The 17,056-nt window shown below is 42.4% G+C and overlaps 2 protein-coding genes across 8 annotated transcripts in view; one reads left to right on the top strand and one right to left on the bottom strand.

The window, feature by feature from the left end:
* The window catches only part of zfyve9a (zinc finger, FYVE domain containing 9a), a 33,506-nt gene extending 25,508 nt beyond the window's left edge, over positions 1-7,998 (top strand). For all 4 annotated transcript variants that reach the window (XM_020591276.1, XM_020591275.1, XM_020591278.1 and 1 more), the window contains 7 exons: positions 770-874; positions 1,806-1,956; positions 2,078-2,158; positions 2,626-2,788; positions 3,667-3,772; positions 4,342-4,518; positions 4,956-7,998. In XM_020591276.1, coding sequence (XP_020446932.1) covers positions 770-874; positions 1,806-1,956; positions 2,078-2,158; positions 2,626-2,788; positions 3,667-3,772; positions 4,342-4,518; positions 4,956-5,117 — 945 coding nt within the window. In that variant the 3' untranslated portion in view covers positions 5,118-7,998. The remainder of the gene's footprint in view (positions 1-769; positions 875-1,805; positions 1,957-2,077; positions 2,159-2,625; positions 2,789-3,666; positions 3,773-4,341; positions 4,519-4,955) is intronic.
* Positions 7,999-9,262: 1,264 nt separating this feature from the next.
* Positions 9,263-17,056, bottom strand: part of cc2d1b (coiled-coil and C2 domain containing 1B) — a 15,557-nt gene continuing 7,763 nt past the window's right edge. For 3 of the 4 annotated variants that reach the window (XM_020591284.1, XM_020591282.1, XM_020591280.1), the window contains exons 10-26: positions 16,878-16,964; positions 16,518-16,645; positions 16,212-16,284; positions 15,952-16,088; positions 15,742-15,871; positions 15,168-15,340; positions 14,650-14,775; positions 14,119-14,177; positions 13,397-13,513; positions 12,393-12,466; positions 11,971-12,029; positions 11,826-11,877; positions 11,599-11,698; positions 11,080-11,170; positions 10,793-10,915; positions 10,660-10,709; positions 9,263-10,172 (exon numbers count right to left, since the gene is read on the bottom strand). In XM_020591284.1, the coding sequence (XP_020446940.1) occupies positions 10,698-10,709; positions 10,793-10,915; positions 11,080-11,170; positions 11,599-11,698; positions 11,826-11,877; positions 11,971-12,029; positions 12,393-12,466; positions 13,397-13,513; positions 14,119-14,177; positions 14,650-14,775; positions 15,168-15,340; positions 15,742-15,871; positions 15,952-16,088; positions 16,212-16,284; positions 16,518-16,645; positions 16,878-16,964 (1,541 nt within the window). In that variant the 3' untranslated portion in view covers positions 9,263-10,172; positions 10,660-10,697. The remainder of the gene's footprint in view (positions 10,173-10,659; positions 10,710-10,792; positions 10,916-11,079; positions 11,171-11,598; positions 11,699-11,825; positions 11,878-11,970; positions 12,030-12,392; positions 12,467-13,396; positions 13,514-14,118; positions 14,178-14,649; positions 14,776-15,167; positions 15,341-15,741; positions 15,872-15,951; positions 16,089-16,211; positions 16,285-16,517; positions 16,646-16,877; positions 16,965-17,056) is intronic. The other variant, XM_020591283.1, reaches the window with a different exon arrangement.

The following is a 17,056-nucleotide window of genomic DNA, read 5'->3' on the forward strand; positions in this document are numbered from 1 at the left end:
CTTCTGTGGACTCTAGGAACCACAAGTAAACCTGCACTCTGAGAGCGAAGTGCTCTGTTAGGATGATAAGGCTCTATGAGGTCTTTAAGATACAATGGAGCCTTGTCATTATGGGCTTTGTATGTTGAGAAGGATTTTAAATTCTATTCTGAATTTTACAGGGAGCCAGTGGAGAGAAGCTAATATGGGAGAGATATGACCTCTCTTGCTAGTTGCTGTCAGTACTCTGGCTGCAGCATTTTGGATTAACTGGAGGCTTTTTAGGGAATTATTGGGACATCCTGATAGTAAAGAGTTACAGTAGTCCAGCCTGGAGGTAACAAATGCATGGACCAGTTTTTCAGCATCACTTTGAGACAGGATGCTCCTGATTTTCGCAATATTGCGTAGGTGAAAGAAGGCAGTTCTAGAGACTTGGTTTATGTGTGATTTAAAGGACATATTCTGATCAAAGATGACTCCAAGGTTCCTCACAGTAGTACTGGAGGCAAGAGCTATGTCATCTAAAGTAACTATATGATTAGACAGCAGATTTCTAAGGTTTTCAGGCCCAAGCACAATAACTTCAGTTTTGTCAGAGTTTAGAAGTAAGAAGTTGCAGGTCATCCAGGCCTTTATGTCTGACAACACGTAGCGTGTCTGTAGTAAGATGATTGTGTCACTTAAATTTCCAAGGGCCTTGATTTTTGCTTTCCTTTTGTGTTTTTGTATGAATGAGTTTTTCCTAAATTGCAGAATTAAAAAGTTCTTTTTTTCATCCCTGTCGTAGGACTTCCGAAACTACCAGTACACACTGCCAGTGGTGAAGGGTCTGGTTGTGGACATGGAGGTGAGGAAGACGAGCATCAAGATCCCCAGTAACCGTTACAATGAGGTGAGTGCCCTGCATCTGGCGTCTCCATTAGCGACATCACAGTTCAAAGTAAGGCTGTTCTCACACCTGTAGTTTTGTTCATTTTGTTTGGTTCAAGAAAAATTGTAGATCGTTGCCTTTTATTTCTGGTCTGGTTCTGGATTAGCCGTTATTTATGAAATAAACCAAAAGCCACAGGTATTCAGAATCACAGACTGACATGTAACTGAGTCAGTGGACAGTTGTGGTGATGGCCATCTTGTATCTTGAGTGCTACATGCACCCACAGAATTACTGCAGCATTTTTGTTGTTTTTCGAGGCATTAACACAATAAACCCTCCACCAGACCAGTGACGTCACTGGTGGCGGCTCCCTGAACACCACCGCACATGTTCAGTCACTGTACGTGATATGTGACAAAGTCTCCCGGGTCCCTGCAGCTGAACATGAGGCGTAGGCTGTCAACTTGTTTTAACGCTGCTGCTTCGAGGGTGTGAATGAATGTCCGACCAGAAGAAGTGATACACACAAGGCGGCATTTAGCTGAGAAAGTGAGCCGTGCCGGTTGTAGCATTTGGCTACTGTTGCAGTAACAGATGGGAAACCAGTAAAACTAAGTGGGGACCGTTTCTCGACAGCTTGCAGACGAGCCTTCAGCGCAGCGAGTGGTTAAAGCCCTCCAGATTTTCAGTTTTATTTCTGATTTGCAAAAGGATGACTTCAAAGAGAGCAGAGGATTTAGTAGAATTAATATGTGGGATCTTTCAACTGTTGATGTACAGCTGTGTCAGTGTCTTTCCCCACAATCTGTCATCTGAGTACCATCCCGTTTAACTTTCCCACAAGCCCACTGCAATTAGGCTTAACCAGGCAGGCTCTCCTAAGCCTGTTTTCTTTAGCACACACCCAGAGGGCAGCTTAATTAGACATGGGTATCACTTGTCCTTGTAGCTGATGAAGGCCATGAACAAGTCCAATGAACACGTGCTGGCCATGGGGGCATGCTTCAACGACCAGGCTGACTCCCACCTGGTGTGTGTCCAAAACGATGATGGGAACTACCAGACGCAGGCTATCAGCATCCATCACCAGCCGCGCAAAGGTGCCAGCACACGAACACACCCATCACATATAAGACTTCCTTTATCACCCACTGTGTCCGCTTTTTATGACCAGTTTGTTGATCATTTGATCATCCTCCTGATTCTTATCCCCCCCTACAGTCACTGGCGCCTGCTTCTTTGTGTTCAGCGGTGCTTTGAAAGCCTCATCGGGCTTCTTAGCCAAGACCAGCATTGTGGAAGGTGAGAACAGTGACAACACACTACATGTTGGCTGTAAAAATGCTGCAGTGTTAGTCAAGTATATTTGTATGACGCTGGCTCACAAAGGTTTCAAGGACTTTGCTATAATGTCTGTAGCATGGCAGGTGTTTCTTTAACACCTCTGGGTGTATTAGTTTGTTGTGGGCAAAGCTACAGAGCAATAAAATTTAGCTTGAGGGCAATATTTCATTCTTGAGAGAATTTTCTATCAAAATTTTTGTGATTTGCCAAGTGTTTAATACATTGCAACACAACAACAGACATCACTTATTTGATCTATAAACCCTTTTCTAGAAACCTATACACACTTTGTGTTGTGGATTTAATTTGAAATGGTTAAAATGGATGTTTTGCCCATCAATCAGAATTTAAAAAAATGTTTTTATATATATATAATGTATAGTTTTAAATCTGTCACTGAACTACCGCTCCTTTTGTGTCTTTAGACGGTGTAATGATCCAGATCACAGCTGAGACCATGGACTCTCTACGGCAAGCCCTGAGGGACATGAAGGACTTCACCATCACGTGCGGTAAAGCCGACCAGGAGGAGAATCAGGAGCTCGTCCACATCCAGTGGATGGAGGACGACCACAACTTCAACAAAGGGTGAGACAGGAAGAGAAAATAGCTCAAGAACAAAGGAGGGGAGGGAGCTGGAAGAGATGCATTTGTGTCATGGATAATTGAGCTGATGGCTTCCCAGCCACAACAATTTCTACTGTGCTAGAAAAACTCATTATGCTCACTCAGGGAAGTCCTTAGGAGGAACATCTCTGCAGCAGGGTGGGATGATGTGGTTTGATGTTGCTCTGAGATACAGACTGACACAATCAATTTTACAGCAGTCGGATCAAATCTGCAAATTTCAGTGTGGCCTTTCAGCAGATACTGTGTGACTCCATTAGAACCGTAGCTGTCTGAACCCTTGTTTCACCAGATACATTGACGTGGTCTGCTGTCATGCCACCATCAGAGTGATATGGATGGTGATATGGATTCACTGCCTGCATTAGTCATCTCTACATTATACATAGTCTGTCCTGTGCTCACTTGGCTTTCATGCTTCTCGTCTTGAACCTTATTTCTGCTCCTAATAGAAGAGGACCAAAGCATAAACAGCTGCACAAGAGCATATAGAGCAAATACAGTAAGAAAACACCACCGAGGTGTGAAATGTTCAAATAAAATACTTTTTTTTGCTGATTTCACTCAGAATGAAACCTGTGTTTGGTCCAGGGACGCTAGTTAAAAAGTTTTTTTGATTACCCCTGCACATTTACAGTGATGTTGATCGGCTTGTGCTCTCACTTTAAAACAACCTCAACCAGAAGCTTTAATGTTGGCCACTGAGCAGCTGGCAACTCAGGGCCTTGCTCAAGGGCACACCGACAGGGCCTCCACACCTTCTTCTGTCCTACATGCACTTTTATGCTCTATTTGTAAATACTCTGCACCTTTAGTTTACGCTGTGTTTGCTAATCCAGTGTGATCAGTCCAATCGATGGGAAGTCTATGGAGTCCATCACCAGTGTTAAGATCTTCCACGGCTCCGAGTTCAAAGCCAATGGCAAAGTCATCCGCTGGACAGAGGTACAGTACATCTGGCAGCTGACTGCTCCTTCTACATAAAAAAACAGCAGCAGGTGCCTGTGCCTTTTGTTTCCCTTGTGCTGTGACGTGTGCAGGAAATAACATTACATAAAGAAACCTTTGAAGATGTGGGTGAGCTGACCTGCTACCTTTTTGTGCTTCAAATGTGGACTTTGGTTTAAAACTCCCCAGATTTGAGCAACATTGTTTTTTTTGGTAATAAGTCAAGCCACAGGCGAGATCTTGCTGTGCGGTCCCTGAAGCAGCTGGTACAAAATGATCTTAAAAATATCCAGTAAATAAATTTGAGGAATTTTTTAGTCAACAAATGACCTGATTTTGTTCAAACCTATCTACTGTGCAGCTTTATAGTTGGTCACAGCTCTTTAACTGGTATTATTTTAACTTAAGGTTATTTTATCCAAAAGTACAAGATTTTTACTCGGCCCCATTTCACGTCCCTTCTTAAGGACACGTTTTTTCTTCTTTACTCTGCTGCCTCATCTTCTTCAGATATTTGAGACTCTGCAGAGGTTGTATTCATGGCAGTGTTTCTGTGATTTCCTCAGGTGTTCTTCCTCCAGAGTGAAGACCAAGCCAACGGTCTGAGCGACCCAGCTGACCACAGCCGGCTGACGGAGAACATAGCAAGAGCTTTCTGCATGGCGCTGTGTCCACATCTCAAACTGCTGAAGGAGGATGGCATGGCCAAACTGGGCCTGAGGGTCACACTGGATTCTGACCAGGTACAGTGGGCAGACAGAATAGTGGCACATAGTGGTTGGGTGGCTTTTGCATGAAACTCCGGAACACACAGTAGGACTGTACACTAACTGGTAAGATGCACTGGAAGTGTTTTTGAAAGCGTTCATTATACACGTCTCATGCTGCAGGTAGAATTTTGTTATATCAGTCGATCCACACTGAATCTGAGACATGCTTCTCCTGTAGAACCCTCACTTATCTATTTTTATGCTTCATGACTTTTTCTCCCCTGCTGCATTCAGTGAAGCATCATTTCCACAGTCAACTGTTTAAATCAGACAAATCCTGTTGTTTTTGGTGATTTCCATCTCTTAGACCCGAGTACAATAAACTGACGATTTATTATGATGGAAATTTTTTTAAAAAATTTGTTTTCTAAATGTGGTTGAGATCCTAACATCTGTCTTCACTGTCGCAGGTGGGTTACCTGGCAGGAAGTAACGGCCAGCCTCTCCTGCCTCAGTACCTAAGCGACCTGGACAGTGCTCTGATCCCAGTCATCCACGGCGGGGCGTGCCAGCTGAGCGAGGGTCCCGTGGTCATGGAGCTGATCTTCTACATCCTGGAGATCATCTCCTAGGATCCGGACACCAACCTGGAGCGTCCTCCCATCCCTCCATAATCTCTCTTCAAGCGTCTGTACTTCACAAGAACCCTAAAACTGTGCTGTGCCTGGCAGGGGTAGCATTCCTCAAATCAACCTATGCATCCAGCCAAAATCTGTTCTGCTCCAGTAGTCACCGGTGGACTAAGGATCATCTTTCACCAGACCTGTCAGTTGCTCCAATCTCTGGTGAGCTCCAGTCTGATAACCGGGTCCATCCTGATAACCACACTTGCACAGCTAACGTCACAAACTTAAATGTCTTCATCTCTGTTGTTAAATCGACAGTACCACCATTAGCTGAACTAGCGTTGCGTAGCAGACCATTATGAACTCTGGGATACACTAAGCCTTGGGCCGTACTAATCAACCACCTCTCCCAAATATAGCCCTGCTGTCATTTTAAACATATGAATTATTACACAAATAAAGCTACGGTTGCAACTGAGTTTTCAATTTTGGCTAATCTGTTGAGTAATTTAACTGTTAATCAAAAAAAAAAAAAAGAAAATGGTGAAACTCGTGCACTACAAGTACAGTGTGTGTGTGTGTGTGAGAAAGTGGAGTTGACTGAACAAACCTCAGTCAAACCAATGTTTGGTGTGAGCACCCTTTGCCTTTAAAGAGCACCAGTTCTCCTCACTGCACTGGCGCAGTTTAAGGTAGTTGGCAGGTGGATTGTTCCAGCATGTTTGAGAACCTACTACGGTTGTTCTCTGGATTCAGGCTGTCTGAGTGTCTTCTGTCTCTTCATGTGACCCCAGACCGACTCCATGATGCTCACACCAGGGCTCTGTGGGGCCACAGTACATGCTGTAGGAGTCTTTGTTCTTCTCATCTCTGAACATAGGTCTTTGAGTCTGGCTGTAAGCTCAAGCTCATTGTCATGGTGCAGAACAAATTGGGGACCAATCACACAAACTTCCTGTTGGTACTGTGTGATCTAAACATCTACAGTGCTCCACACTTTTACACAGTACTGTATCTCTGCCTGAACCTTTAACAGGTTAGGACACATCTCATGAATTTTATCCAAGATAGGAGCGATTTCCAAAGTCAGAAAGTTCAAACACTTCTAGTTCCAAAAGTGATGAGCGGGGTCATTTTTGGGCAGTTAGGACCAAGTAAAGATTTAGTGTTGTGTGTTGCCATTTTCCACATGTGAAATATACGTTTGCTCCCTGGTGCCGCAAGAAATTTAACTTTAAGAGTGCAAGTGTGAGTATTTGGATGGACCCGCTCTCAGACTCCAGCGTGGTGTAATGTAGCTCCACGGCATCCTCATCGCCAGTTAGTCCAATGTCACTGTGGCAGCCAGAGGAACTCAAAGGCCTCTGTGTAGCACGGACATTCTTACGAGGGAGACTCGTGTCAGTCGCTGAAAACTGGAAGGTTCCTCTGAAGTTACTTTAAAAAGGAAAGCCACAAATGATCAAGTGAGGAGGGAGAAGGTGCCTCTGCATGATCATGGTGGGTGTTAGATCTCAGCTTCAGCTATTAAGCTTTACTCATCAGTCACCAGATGCTTTACTTCACAGACAAATGCAGCGCCTTGTACATATTTTGTGGACCGAGCGATGTTGCCTCCATTATAACTAGCAGTGTTACTAGTCCTGCTCTGCTATCCTGAAGCCCTTTTGTCCTGCAGTAGACGGCTGATCAAAAGGTTCCAGTGCTTTACTGAATGTCTCAAACCATTTGTACATAAAGCTGAAAGAGGAGAAGGGGGAAACTTTAATTTCATCAATCCGATTCAAAATCAGTTTTTGGAAAACCCTAGTTATTTTAATGATGCAAAGAGAATAACTGCTGAAGGTGTGTGTGTGTGTGTGTGTGTGTGTGTATATGATGTGTGTGTAAATAAATAAATGTAGAGAACTGTATTAAATTGCAGAAGCAGTGCACTGGATTCTAAGCCATTCACCAGAGAGTTGAAGCAAGTGTCAGGGTTGCCACTGTGACAAATGCAGAAAAGACAGGTTGAGTTTTAAAGATCCAGGGTTCCTGCAGAAAGAGTTTCATCGACTTGAAGCTGAATGTATTTCATCTCTTATCCTTCCAAAGCATCAACATCCTGCTGCAGACTTTGTGGAACTTTGCAGACCCACTTAGGTCACCGATACTGTATGTCATCTTCTGAGGCCTGGACTGTTTATCCATTAACCGATGTGGTTGTTAAGGTCTTCTGGACCTGCAGCCCACTGTTCTGCTCTGTTCTGACTGTGCTCTACTTCAGCAACATGAACCTGGAAAACATTTAGGAACGTATTCCTCCTGTTTCTGAATAAGCACCAAAAACGACCCTGTCATGTCAAGACTCTCTGTATAGTAATCTGTCTGCATCACGGCAGTTTCTCCATCTTTAATCATGCCAATATAAAATCAGAAAAGCCTACACAAAAGGTGCTGTCGTCAGTATGAGAAGCATTTTAATGGAGGGAAAAACAATCTCGTCACCACAAGTGAGAATCAGACAATCACGTGAAAATCAGACCTGTAGCGAATCTGTAATTAGTTTATTACTCAATTTGACGTATAATAGGCACAAAGTAATGCTGATTTAAAATGAACAATCAAAGGTCACCTGTTGAATTGACTGTGATTTCACCATGTGACGTTTGTTTTCACACATTAGTATTAACAAAGAGACGACATGAGAATTTATTTTTCTGACCGTTTTCTGTTCATTTAGAGTTTTGGCAGTACCTGATGTGTGCAATATGTCCTACATCCAAAAAGGTGCAATTTGTTAAAGGAAAGTAGCATTTTTTTTTTTTATATATATATATTCAGTTGCAAGACATTACATCCCAAACTACAGCACTACATGAAAACAAGCATTCATTAATGCATTTTAACCGTTCAACATTGTAGCATATGTAAAATAAAAACTTCTAGAAAACTGTAACAAGCGCTCTGTTTCTTTGCCTGCTCTTCAGGGTCAACATCATGTTCCCTCACAAATCGGATGCAAGTTTTACTCCAAGAAACCAACCAGTTAAAACAAGGTATTTTTAATGGTACATTTTTAGCAGGAAACTCCACAATTAGAAGCAAGTATATTGATTCTGTTTTGAGAGATTCGGTTGTAGCATCACCGATCTTTATAAACGTGTCGGCGATCCAAACAAGCAGGTCTGTAAACTTGACATCAGATTCGCTAATTCAGGATTTTTAAAAAATTTTCCTTAGTGCTCCATGGATGAAGCAAGTGACCAGAAGTGAAACTAAGTGTTGCGACCACAGTGCTGAGGTAAATCTGTTGAACATGCAGTGTTTGTTATGGCTTCTTTTGTCAACATGTGTTAAAATGCTGCAGTTGAAATTTTAAGGGGAAGTTCAACCACATAAAAAAAAACAACTTGGATGTTCTCACTTAAAGCTGATTAACTGATTTGTTTCTTGTAGTTGGAGGCATGGTTCTGCCCACCTAGCAAAACTGTTCAGTTTTATACCGAGGTGGCAGCAAAAATCTCATTTATCTCAAAACTAAGAACTTGTTTGTGTGAACTGGCCCTTTAGAACGCTCAGACTGCAGCATCCACCACATGACAGAACTGATGCATAGTTTTAAAACCGTTGCATTTAAATAAGCTGTGACATTTCAGTTGAGTCACTTTTTGATTTCTTGTTGAGAGTAAGGTGAGATCGACACCACTCATGTCTGCACGGAGCTGGTTTAGCATAGAAAATCTGTGCTTCTCGTCGTAAAACACTAACGTATTCAGGAGTTGGTTCAGATTTTTCTCAAACTAAATAAGACAAAGCTCCACCAGACATTTGTTCTGATGAGGGAACTGAAGCTGAACTTAATTTAAGAAAATCAACATTTTTGCTATTAAATTTGCATTTAATTATTTTGGTTTCTATAACTTGCCATTAGTTTTTAGGACAGCATTATTATATTGCTGCTTGTTAACAGATTCAATCTGATCATACTGCTGCCAGCGTCTGTCTCAGGTCTCGGCGGGGTGTCCACGTATCTGTTTTAGTGAAGACAGTTCTGACTTGAGCTTCTTATTTAACAGGCATCAGAGTGGTGTCGATCTTCACGTCCAACTCTCAGCAAGAATGCATTAAACATTTCCTTTAGCTAAAATAAGCACTGGATACTACCAAAGTATCAGCCAATGATATTTACTTACAAAATACTTCAACATAAATATCTAAATAATTAGCTTTTTAAACTCCTGTTTCCCACACACCCTGCTCAGATTTGTGCTATTCAGTGTAAACAAGACCAAAGCCCAATACACCTACTACCACAGCTAAGTACGTGTGCAGTTTAGTAGCCACAGTTAAAGCACTTATTAATCAAAGTGAAAGGTGCAAAAAAGGAAGTGTGGTCATTAACATAATTATGTGATTGTACCTGGTACAGTCTCATCATTTCTTGTCTTGCTCCTGTAAAACATCTATGAGGTTGCTGCATCTGCCTGATATTGTCACACAAAAAACCCGATGTGTGGGGGGGTGGGGGGAAACAAAACAATGGAAACTGACATGTCCTGTCACATACAGTATGTTATTGTAACAAGCTTGACAGCTAAAGGCAATTTGAAATACGCAGGACTTTACAGCAACAGTGATAAATTTGGCATTAGTGCATAGGTGCAGTTCTAGATACCAGAGATGTATTATATAAGGAATACATACATTCTTTGATATATTACCTAAAGTCATGTAAGGTGGCTCAACACCGAGCCCCGTTAACATCAGCAGAGGACAGGCCGCCTTCCCCCACGAGCCCGAGTGATGCAAGAGGAGACTTTTGGGCAGCTGTGCTCGTTGAGTGTTTATTCGCCTTGCTGCCTTCTAGCTGGCCTGAAGCATCACAAGCCCACAACTGACCTACCGTAACCCGGCTCCTCCTGGTGGACTGCTGGGTGAAAGGGAGCTTGTGTCTTCCAAATGTGCAAAAGTTTTAACAAGCCACAGACCCACGCAGCTGAGTCCAATCTGAACAACAGACGGTCTACGTCAGGGCCCACACTCTCCACTGCACCCTCCCCTGAGTGCTTGATCTTTAACCTTGAAGACAGAGAAATGATCAGTCAGGAGATAAAAAAAGATAAACTCGTCAAATAGACCCAGAACATATCCTTAAACACTTAAATTTAAAGCAACACTGACATTTTTGGACAATTATTTGTTTTCTTGCTTAGATGAGAAGTCCAATACCACTCTCATGGATGTAGGCTGTCACTAGCAGTCACTTGGAAAAGATGAACTGCTTGCCTGGTTCTGTAGGGAGGTATTCAAATCCTCTCATTAAAAAAATAAATCACAAAATGTCATTTCTACCCTTGCGTTTTTGTGCAGATTAGACTTTCTGCTAAGCAACTGGCATCTGTCACCAGCTGTATTTACTGTACAGGCAGAGTGGTATCATCCTCTCATCCAGCTGTCGCTAAGAAAGCAAATGTATTTCCAAAAGTGTCAAACTATTCCTTTAACATAGTTTAACATATTATTAAATCAACATGACAAACGTGTAACTTAGTTTTCATTCCATTACCTGTGTCCTGTGACTTGTCTTTAGTCTTGCAGGAATGTCTAAACTAGAACCTTAGAGGCAAAGAAAAAAAAAACCCCATCAGCTTTATCTTTTGAGGTGATGCTAAAAGCAGCCACATAATATTTAGTACTACCTGTGACTGGTCGATCACCAGCCAGTGCTCTTTGCTTGTCTGCATGTCCTGTCCGCTCAGAGGCTCCCGCAGTCGGACCTTCACCTCCACACGACCTCCCGTGGGCTTACGACCGTCCATTACCTGACAGGAGACACAACAAGAATATTGGATAAGACCCACAGCAACAACGCTCAGAAAAACTGTCTTTGTGATTAACAGACTAAAATCGTTTCCAGTTCCAGTTTTGTTTCCTGATGTCTTATTCTTCGTCTGTCCTCGTCTTTCTCTAACTAAACGCCGCTCACCTCTACGATTTCCCTGATTTCACTCTGAGACTCCAGTTTGTCCAGCTTCACAAGGGCTGTCCCGATCGGCTTGTCGCTCCGCAGGAAACCGCTGTGAGACGACATGACGGCATTGGTGAAACAATGAAATGAGGCTTTGTCATGTTTTAGTGGCACAATTCTCATGTCTGAATTAACATTAATGGACTGGAACTGTACCAACATGTCACTACATAATCACACTTTTACTGTCTCAAAAACACAAAAATTACTTTTTACTTTGGTGATGTGATGTTTCCAGTATCTTTTTTTGTGTACAATTGTAGAAAAATTGCTTATTTTGCCAACGTTACTAATGATGATGATGATGTGCAGGGCAGCAACTGTTCTGAAAGGTTTTGTTTGTTCGACACATCTGACACTGATGCAAATTTGAGATTTTATCCACAGAACTCAAACTCATGTTTATGCTGTTTGTCTGAACCTTTGTGAGGATGGTGCACTGCAGTGCGAGTGCGAGCACATGTGTGTGCGTCTCACCCTTTGTGCAGCAGCTCCAGTTTGAGGCCTTTGGAGGCCACCACCCTCCTGAAGCCGCGGTGGTTACGGTTGATTGACAACGTGAAGCTCTGGTTGTATTCTGGTTCAAAGAAATCACAGATGAAGAGATGCAGCAAATATTTATTCAGCAAACTGGCCTGGAGAGAAAAAGCTTAGTCCACCTGGTAAAAGCTACATTCAGTCTTACAGTGACCTTTAAGTCTCACCTGGGGAGTTAGTGTTCTTGATGACAGCTGTTTTGTGTCTCTGAGGCTGCTCCTGTGGTGACAAAACACATGTAATTAGTATAAATTCTCTCACAGTCAGCGGCAGACGTGAAGAACGAACACACTGCAGTTTGAACTGTCCTACCGCGCTGGGGTAAGGGAAGTCAAACTTGACAAAGGCATCCAGGTCGTTCGTTTGAATTCCTGAGGAAAGAAGAAGAAGAAAAAAGGCAACCAAACCTCAAACAGTATTTACATAATTTCTGCTTTTAACCAAAGTTTAATGTGAATAAACTGTTAATAGTCAATAAGGCCATAATAACAAAGCTAAAGGTTGCAGCAACTAATATTTTATTGGTACTGAAACTGACAACCAGACCAATTCAAACAGTAAAAACATTGCATGATGAAAGTCACTAAAGACCTGCCAGAAGATTTTAATACAGGTTCCAGGTTTAGCTGTAAAGATCTAATTTTAAGCCTTCAAAACTGAATTTCAGGCATAAAACAGAACGGTCATGGTAACAGAGGACTTGCAGACTAATATGTATAGACTGGTCTTTTTACCACTTGGTGCAGGGAGATTCATCCCTTTGACGATGACAACCACCATGTCAGTACTGCTTAGCTCTGGAAATATCCTGAGGGGAAAACAAAGTAAAAGAGTGAGGGGCGAAAACACAGGTGATTTATTTCTATGCCTTGGGATCTATTCAGAGTATAAACAGTAAGCCAAAAGTAAATTAATTAAAAATCCATCAGCAAAGAAAATAGAAATCCTCTCTGGAGCAGAATGACCATTTACACATACAAATTATAATATGATGATGTTTTACATTTACTTTATATCTGAGTAAAATCTTGTTTGTGCAACAAACAAGATTTTAAGTTAATACCCAGTGGCAAGAAAAAGACGGTGAGCCTGTCACATGCTTTTATGAATAAATTTGTTTTTAAATATGGTCAGATCTTCATTTAAGTTGCTATGATAAACAAATAACAACGCTTTTAACTAACGACACAAATCAGTGTTGTTCTTGTCCAAACAGTATGTGAACCCTGAGGCGAAGGACACCAACAGAGACCAGTCAGTGAAACCAGTATGGAGGTGTGGAGTCCAGTCAGTGAAACCAGTTTGGAAGCTGTGGCGTCCAGTCAGTGAAACCAGTATGGAGGTGTGGAGTCCAGTCAGTGAAACCAGTATGGAGGTGTGGAGTCCAGTCAGTGAAACCAGTTTGGAGGCTGTGGCAACTCGGACTCAAAAAATGACCTGTTCATAGTAAACATCTATTGAGATTTCAGAAGACTAAGGATCCAGAATTGTTGATGTGCATAAAGGTGGAAATGTTCCAAAGCAATCTCAGAGTTTCGTTACTTCTCAGTCCTGTATGACAGAACGTCGGTGCTGTAAATAAGAAGCTGCTGACGTTTACCACAGGGCAGCCTGACACTGCTGGTAATGCTGCTGGTAAGACGTTTTGTGGACTGATGAAACAAAGGTTGAGTTGTTTGGAAAAACACAGTATGGTGCAATAAATCTCATTATGTTTTAGAGTAGAACCTGCGCCCACCTGACAGTGTGAAACGATCTCTCCTCAAAGTGATGTTTAGGAGGAGGCAGACCCCTGGACTGAGCCAGCTTCAGGACCTCCAGACTCTTCTTACAGCTCTCAGCCATCTTCTCAAACCTGCACATGAGGAGCCAGAAACTCCGTGTCTGTTCATGTTCATTGCAAATTTTATGATTTACATGTGATTATTCAGGAAAACAATATAAAGAACGAAAGTGAAATCAAACATTCTACAGATGGTGATTAACTGAGCATTTCTGACTGATGGTCAGAAAATAAATAATGTGAAGACATCACCCTAGCAACTTCAGGTTAGCCATTTAATAAGCAAAATAAGGATTCATTTAATCTCTCTCTCTCTCTCTCTCTCTCTCTGTGTGTGCTGGAGCTGAAAATGCACTCAAGTACCTTTATTGTCTGTACAAAGAACTGCAATCCAATATAACAACACCCCCATAAATTATATCTTTGAAAATGTTTGATTTCTGGTGACATTGTAAAAAACATTCAAATTAAAGTATAGGTTTGTGACTGAGGTCAGTCAAAGGTGGGGTAGTACTAGGCTGCATTATACTGTCAAAACTACTGGGTGTGAAAAGCCTTATGGTTTGTGCTGCACTGCATTAGACGGCAGGGTTACTAATAAAGTGGAAGTTGAGTGGTGCTGCCCTGAGTTATAACTGAGTGAATGAAAACCACTGAGAGTCGTGCAAAAATCTTACTTTGTCGTTTCAGAGATGTTCCCCATGTGCGTGAACTGCTTGGAGTAAGTCATACATTTCTAAGAGGAGAGAGAAGAAACCTCAGATATCTCAAGGAAAATCTTTTGTCTTCACAAACGGTGCACAGCAGCCAGACGGGGAACTGGAGGGAGGGTTACGAATTCATTTTGGAAAAAAAAAAAAGTTGTAAATAACATCAGAGCTGAAAATAGAGAATAATGTTTCTTATGGGAAATAGAAATTCTTGTAGTGGAAACTGCCAGGGTGCTGGCAGGATACACACACATATTTACATTTCAAAAGAAATGTGTCTCAGGAGGTAGAGCGGATCAACCAATACAAGTGCTAAACATCAGTCTTCTTTATCCTGATGATGGCTGGGCCTAACAGATGCTGTAGTATACTTCCCACTGTGTCATCAACATTTTAAAGTGTTTAATCATGTCATGGATTTCTCAAATCAAGGACCTTGGGATTCTGTGATAAGTTTAATATACTGAAGTTCCTTCAGCAGTAATCCTGCAGTTTTACCTCATACTGCTCTTTGAGGATGTTGGCCAGTTGTGTGTAAACCTGCTCTGCTTTCTCAGAGAGCTGAACGTCGCTGTGATGAACCAGGATGAAGTCCTCGTCTTCATCACCAGGGGGAGACGGAACCTACAGCAGGAACAGAGCGGGCTACACTGGGAGGCCATGATTTCTCATCACCCACAAAATGCTGAATATGTTTGCATGTATTTGTATTTTTAAGAACTGGAGCACTACCAAAACCCTCAGCTCCACCATGGTTTCTTATCGTTCTAATCTCACCAAAGCATCCCAGATAAGTGATACAGCGTTTGCTCTGGAGTCAAATTCCCTGTATTTTTAACAATACGGCTATTAAATTATATATTCTGATGCATTTTTTGAAAACTTTTTCAACATGCGATGAAAGTCACACTCTGTGATCCAAGCCAGTGTCCACTGATAGATATGAACGATAATGGTTCAGTTGACAACCAGGCTATAAACTGTCAGTAGCACAGTCAAATCTACTCTCTGCTCACCGTGCTGATGTCCACAGGTTTTCCGCTGCGTGCTGCTTCGATCATGGGGTCGAGGCCTTTGGCGCTGCGGAGGAAAACCTTTGCCTGCTCCATGTCGTTCTTCTGCTTCGCCTGGAGAGCCGCCTTCATGTACTGCTTCTTCCGACCCTCCAGGAACTCCAGCTGCTGGGCCGCTGGAGGACGACAACAAACACAAACTTAAAAAAAGTTGTAAAGGTTTTGATGAAGTATTGAGCCGTGGCATTAGGTTCATGTCCAAGATTTGACAGGACAAAAATTCAGCAAATGGTCAGTTCTGAAAAAGCTGGAACAAGAGAATATTTGGCATTTTTCCTTGGAAAAAAAACTAAAATAGATAACTATCAAAATAGTTGCTCATTTATTTTCTGCAAATTGACCGATTGATTGAAAAACAGTGGTGCAGTTAGTACTGTTGTGTGTTCTTTGTAGTGTTTAGTGATGGAAGATTTTTAATTTACCATCACAAAAGATAAAGAAGAGCAACAACCCCTGACATCTGAGAAGTTGGAACTAGAAAACATTGAACCAGTTCTTTTTTTTTTTTTTAACGGACCTGTAGGTGAAAGGCCTCCTCTGGTGGCTGTTCTGTCAGGTGAGGCTGAAGGAGTCCTTTTCCGTCCTTGACCTATGGGGTGGACAACTAGTGTTGGCTTCTTTGGCTCTTCTGGAACAGCAGACTTGGACTGCAACAGGAACATGAACCGGATCAACAAGCTGTCCACTAAAACCTCACAAAAACAATATAACAATACTGGTAGACCACCTCAGTTTCTTTCTCCTCATCTTCTTCATCGGGTACGTCGGCAGCATCAGTAGTGGCGAGCTTATTGGCTGCCTCCAGAGCAGCGATAATTCCCTGCTCAGCTCCTGCAGCCTGCTGGCCCGGGAGTGGAGGAAAGCCTGGAAAATAATCATAATAAAGTAACTCCTCAGGGTGACAGAAGCGCAAACACAATGTAAATCCAATTTTACAGAGCCAAATGCAACTTGGAAATTACACTAATCAACTCCAAAGATTCTCACCGGGGGGAACCGGCAGCTCATCAAAGTCGACTGCTTTTCCTGCTTTGTGAGCTCGGATGGCACTCTGGTATTGCTGCAGGAGGGGAGAGGTCAAATATTAGTACGTATGCCAGTTTTTCCACAGTATTTACACTTTCATAAACAATTATTCAATGATGAAAACAACTGTCAGCCGCAGCCCCGACAAATCGGGCCAAATCCATGCAGTGTCTGCTCGGCTTGAGAGAGAAACACAGAGAGACCTGAAAGCCCAACAGCAACATTTTATTTAAGCTCTCTAAAGGTCACAGACTTTTCACAGTGTACCTTGGCAATTCGGTCGTGCATTCGAGCCTTGCGCTCATCTCCGCTGGCTTTAGCCTGAGTGGACGCCTCTACATACTTAGCTCGCCTCTGCTCGAGAGCTTCCAGCACGTCTTTGGGAGCTGCAGGGGCTGAGGGAATAAAACAACAACGTTCACAGAATCTTAAAGTTTCTCAGTAAGTTTTTGTTTTCAGTGTCAGTCTCAAGACTAATGTTATTAACCTGTGAGGCAGTAGTTATGGAGTTGAACCTAATTAATGTAAGGACTGTTAAAAAAAATGTGAAAGGGGACTGGAAACAGAGCTGCAAAAACTTTACGCCACCGCCAAAAACACATGTCAGTAAGTGTTTACGTTTACTACTACCTGGAGCAGCTGTAGCTGGTTGGGTGGCCTGTGTGTTTTGTCCAGAGGAAGGTTCCTTCACTGAAGCACAGATTCCTCCTGAACCTATGACACAATAATGGTGCATGAACGGTACCATACAGGAGCAGATGCAACAGGTTCCCGTTACAACGCTGTGCCTCATTATTACAGTCCAG

The sequence above is a fragment of the Monopterus albus genome, unplaced genomic scaffold, assembly GCF_001952655.1.
Source record: "Monopterus albus unplaced genomic scaffold, M_albus_1.0 scaffold14.1, whole genome shotgun sequence".
In the NCBI taxonomy this organism is placed as follows: domain Eukaryota; kingdom Metazoa; phylum Chordata; class Actinopteri; order Synbranchiformes; family Synbranchidae; genus Monopterus; species Monopterus albus.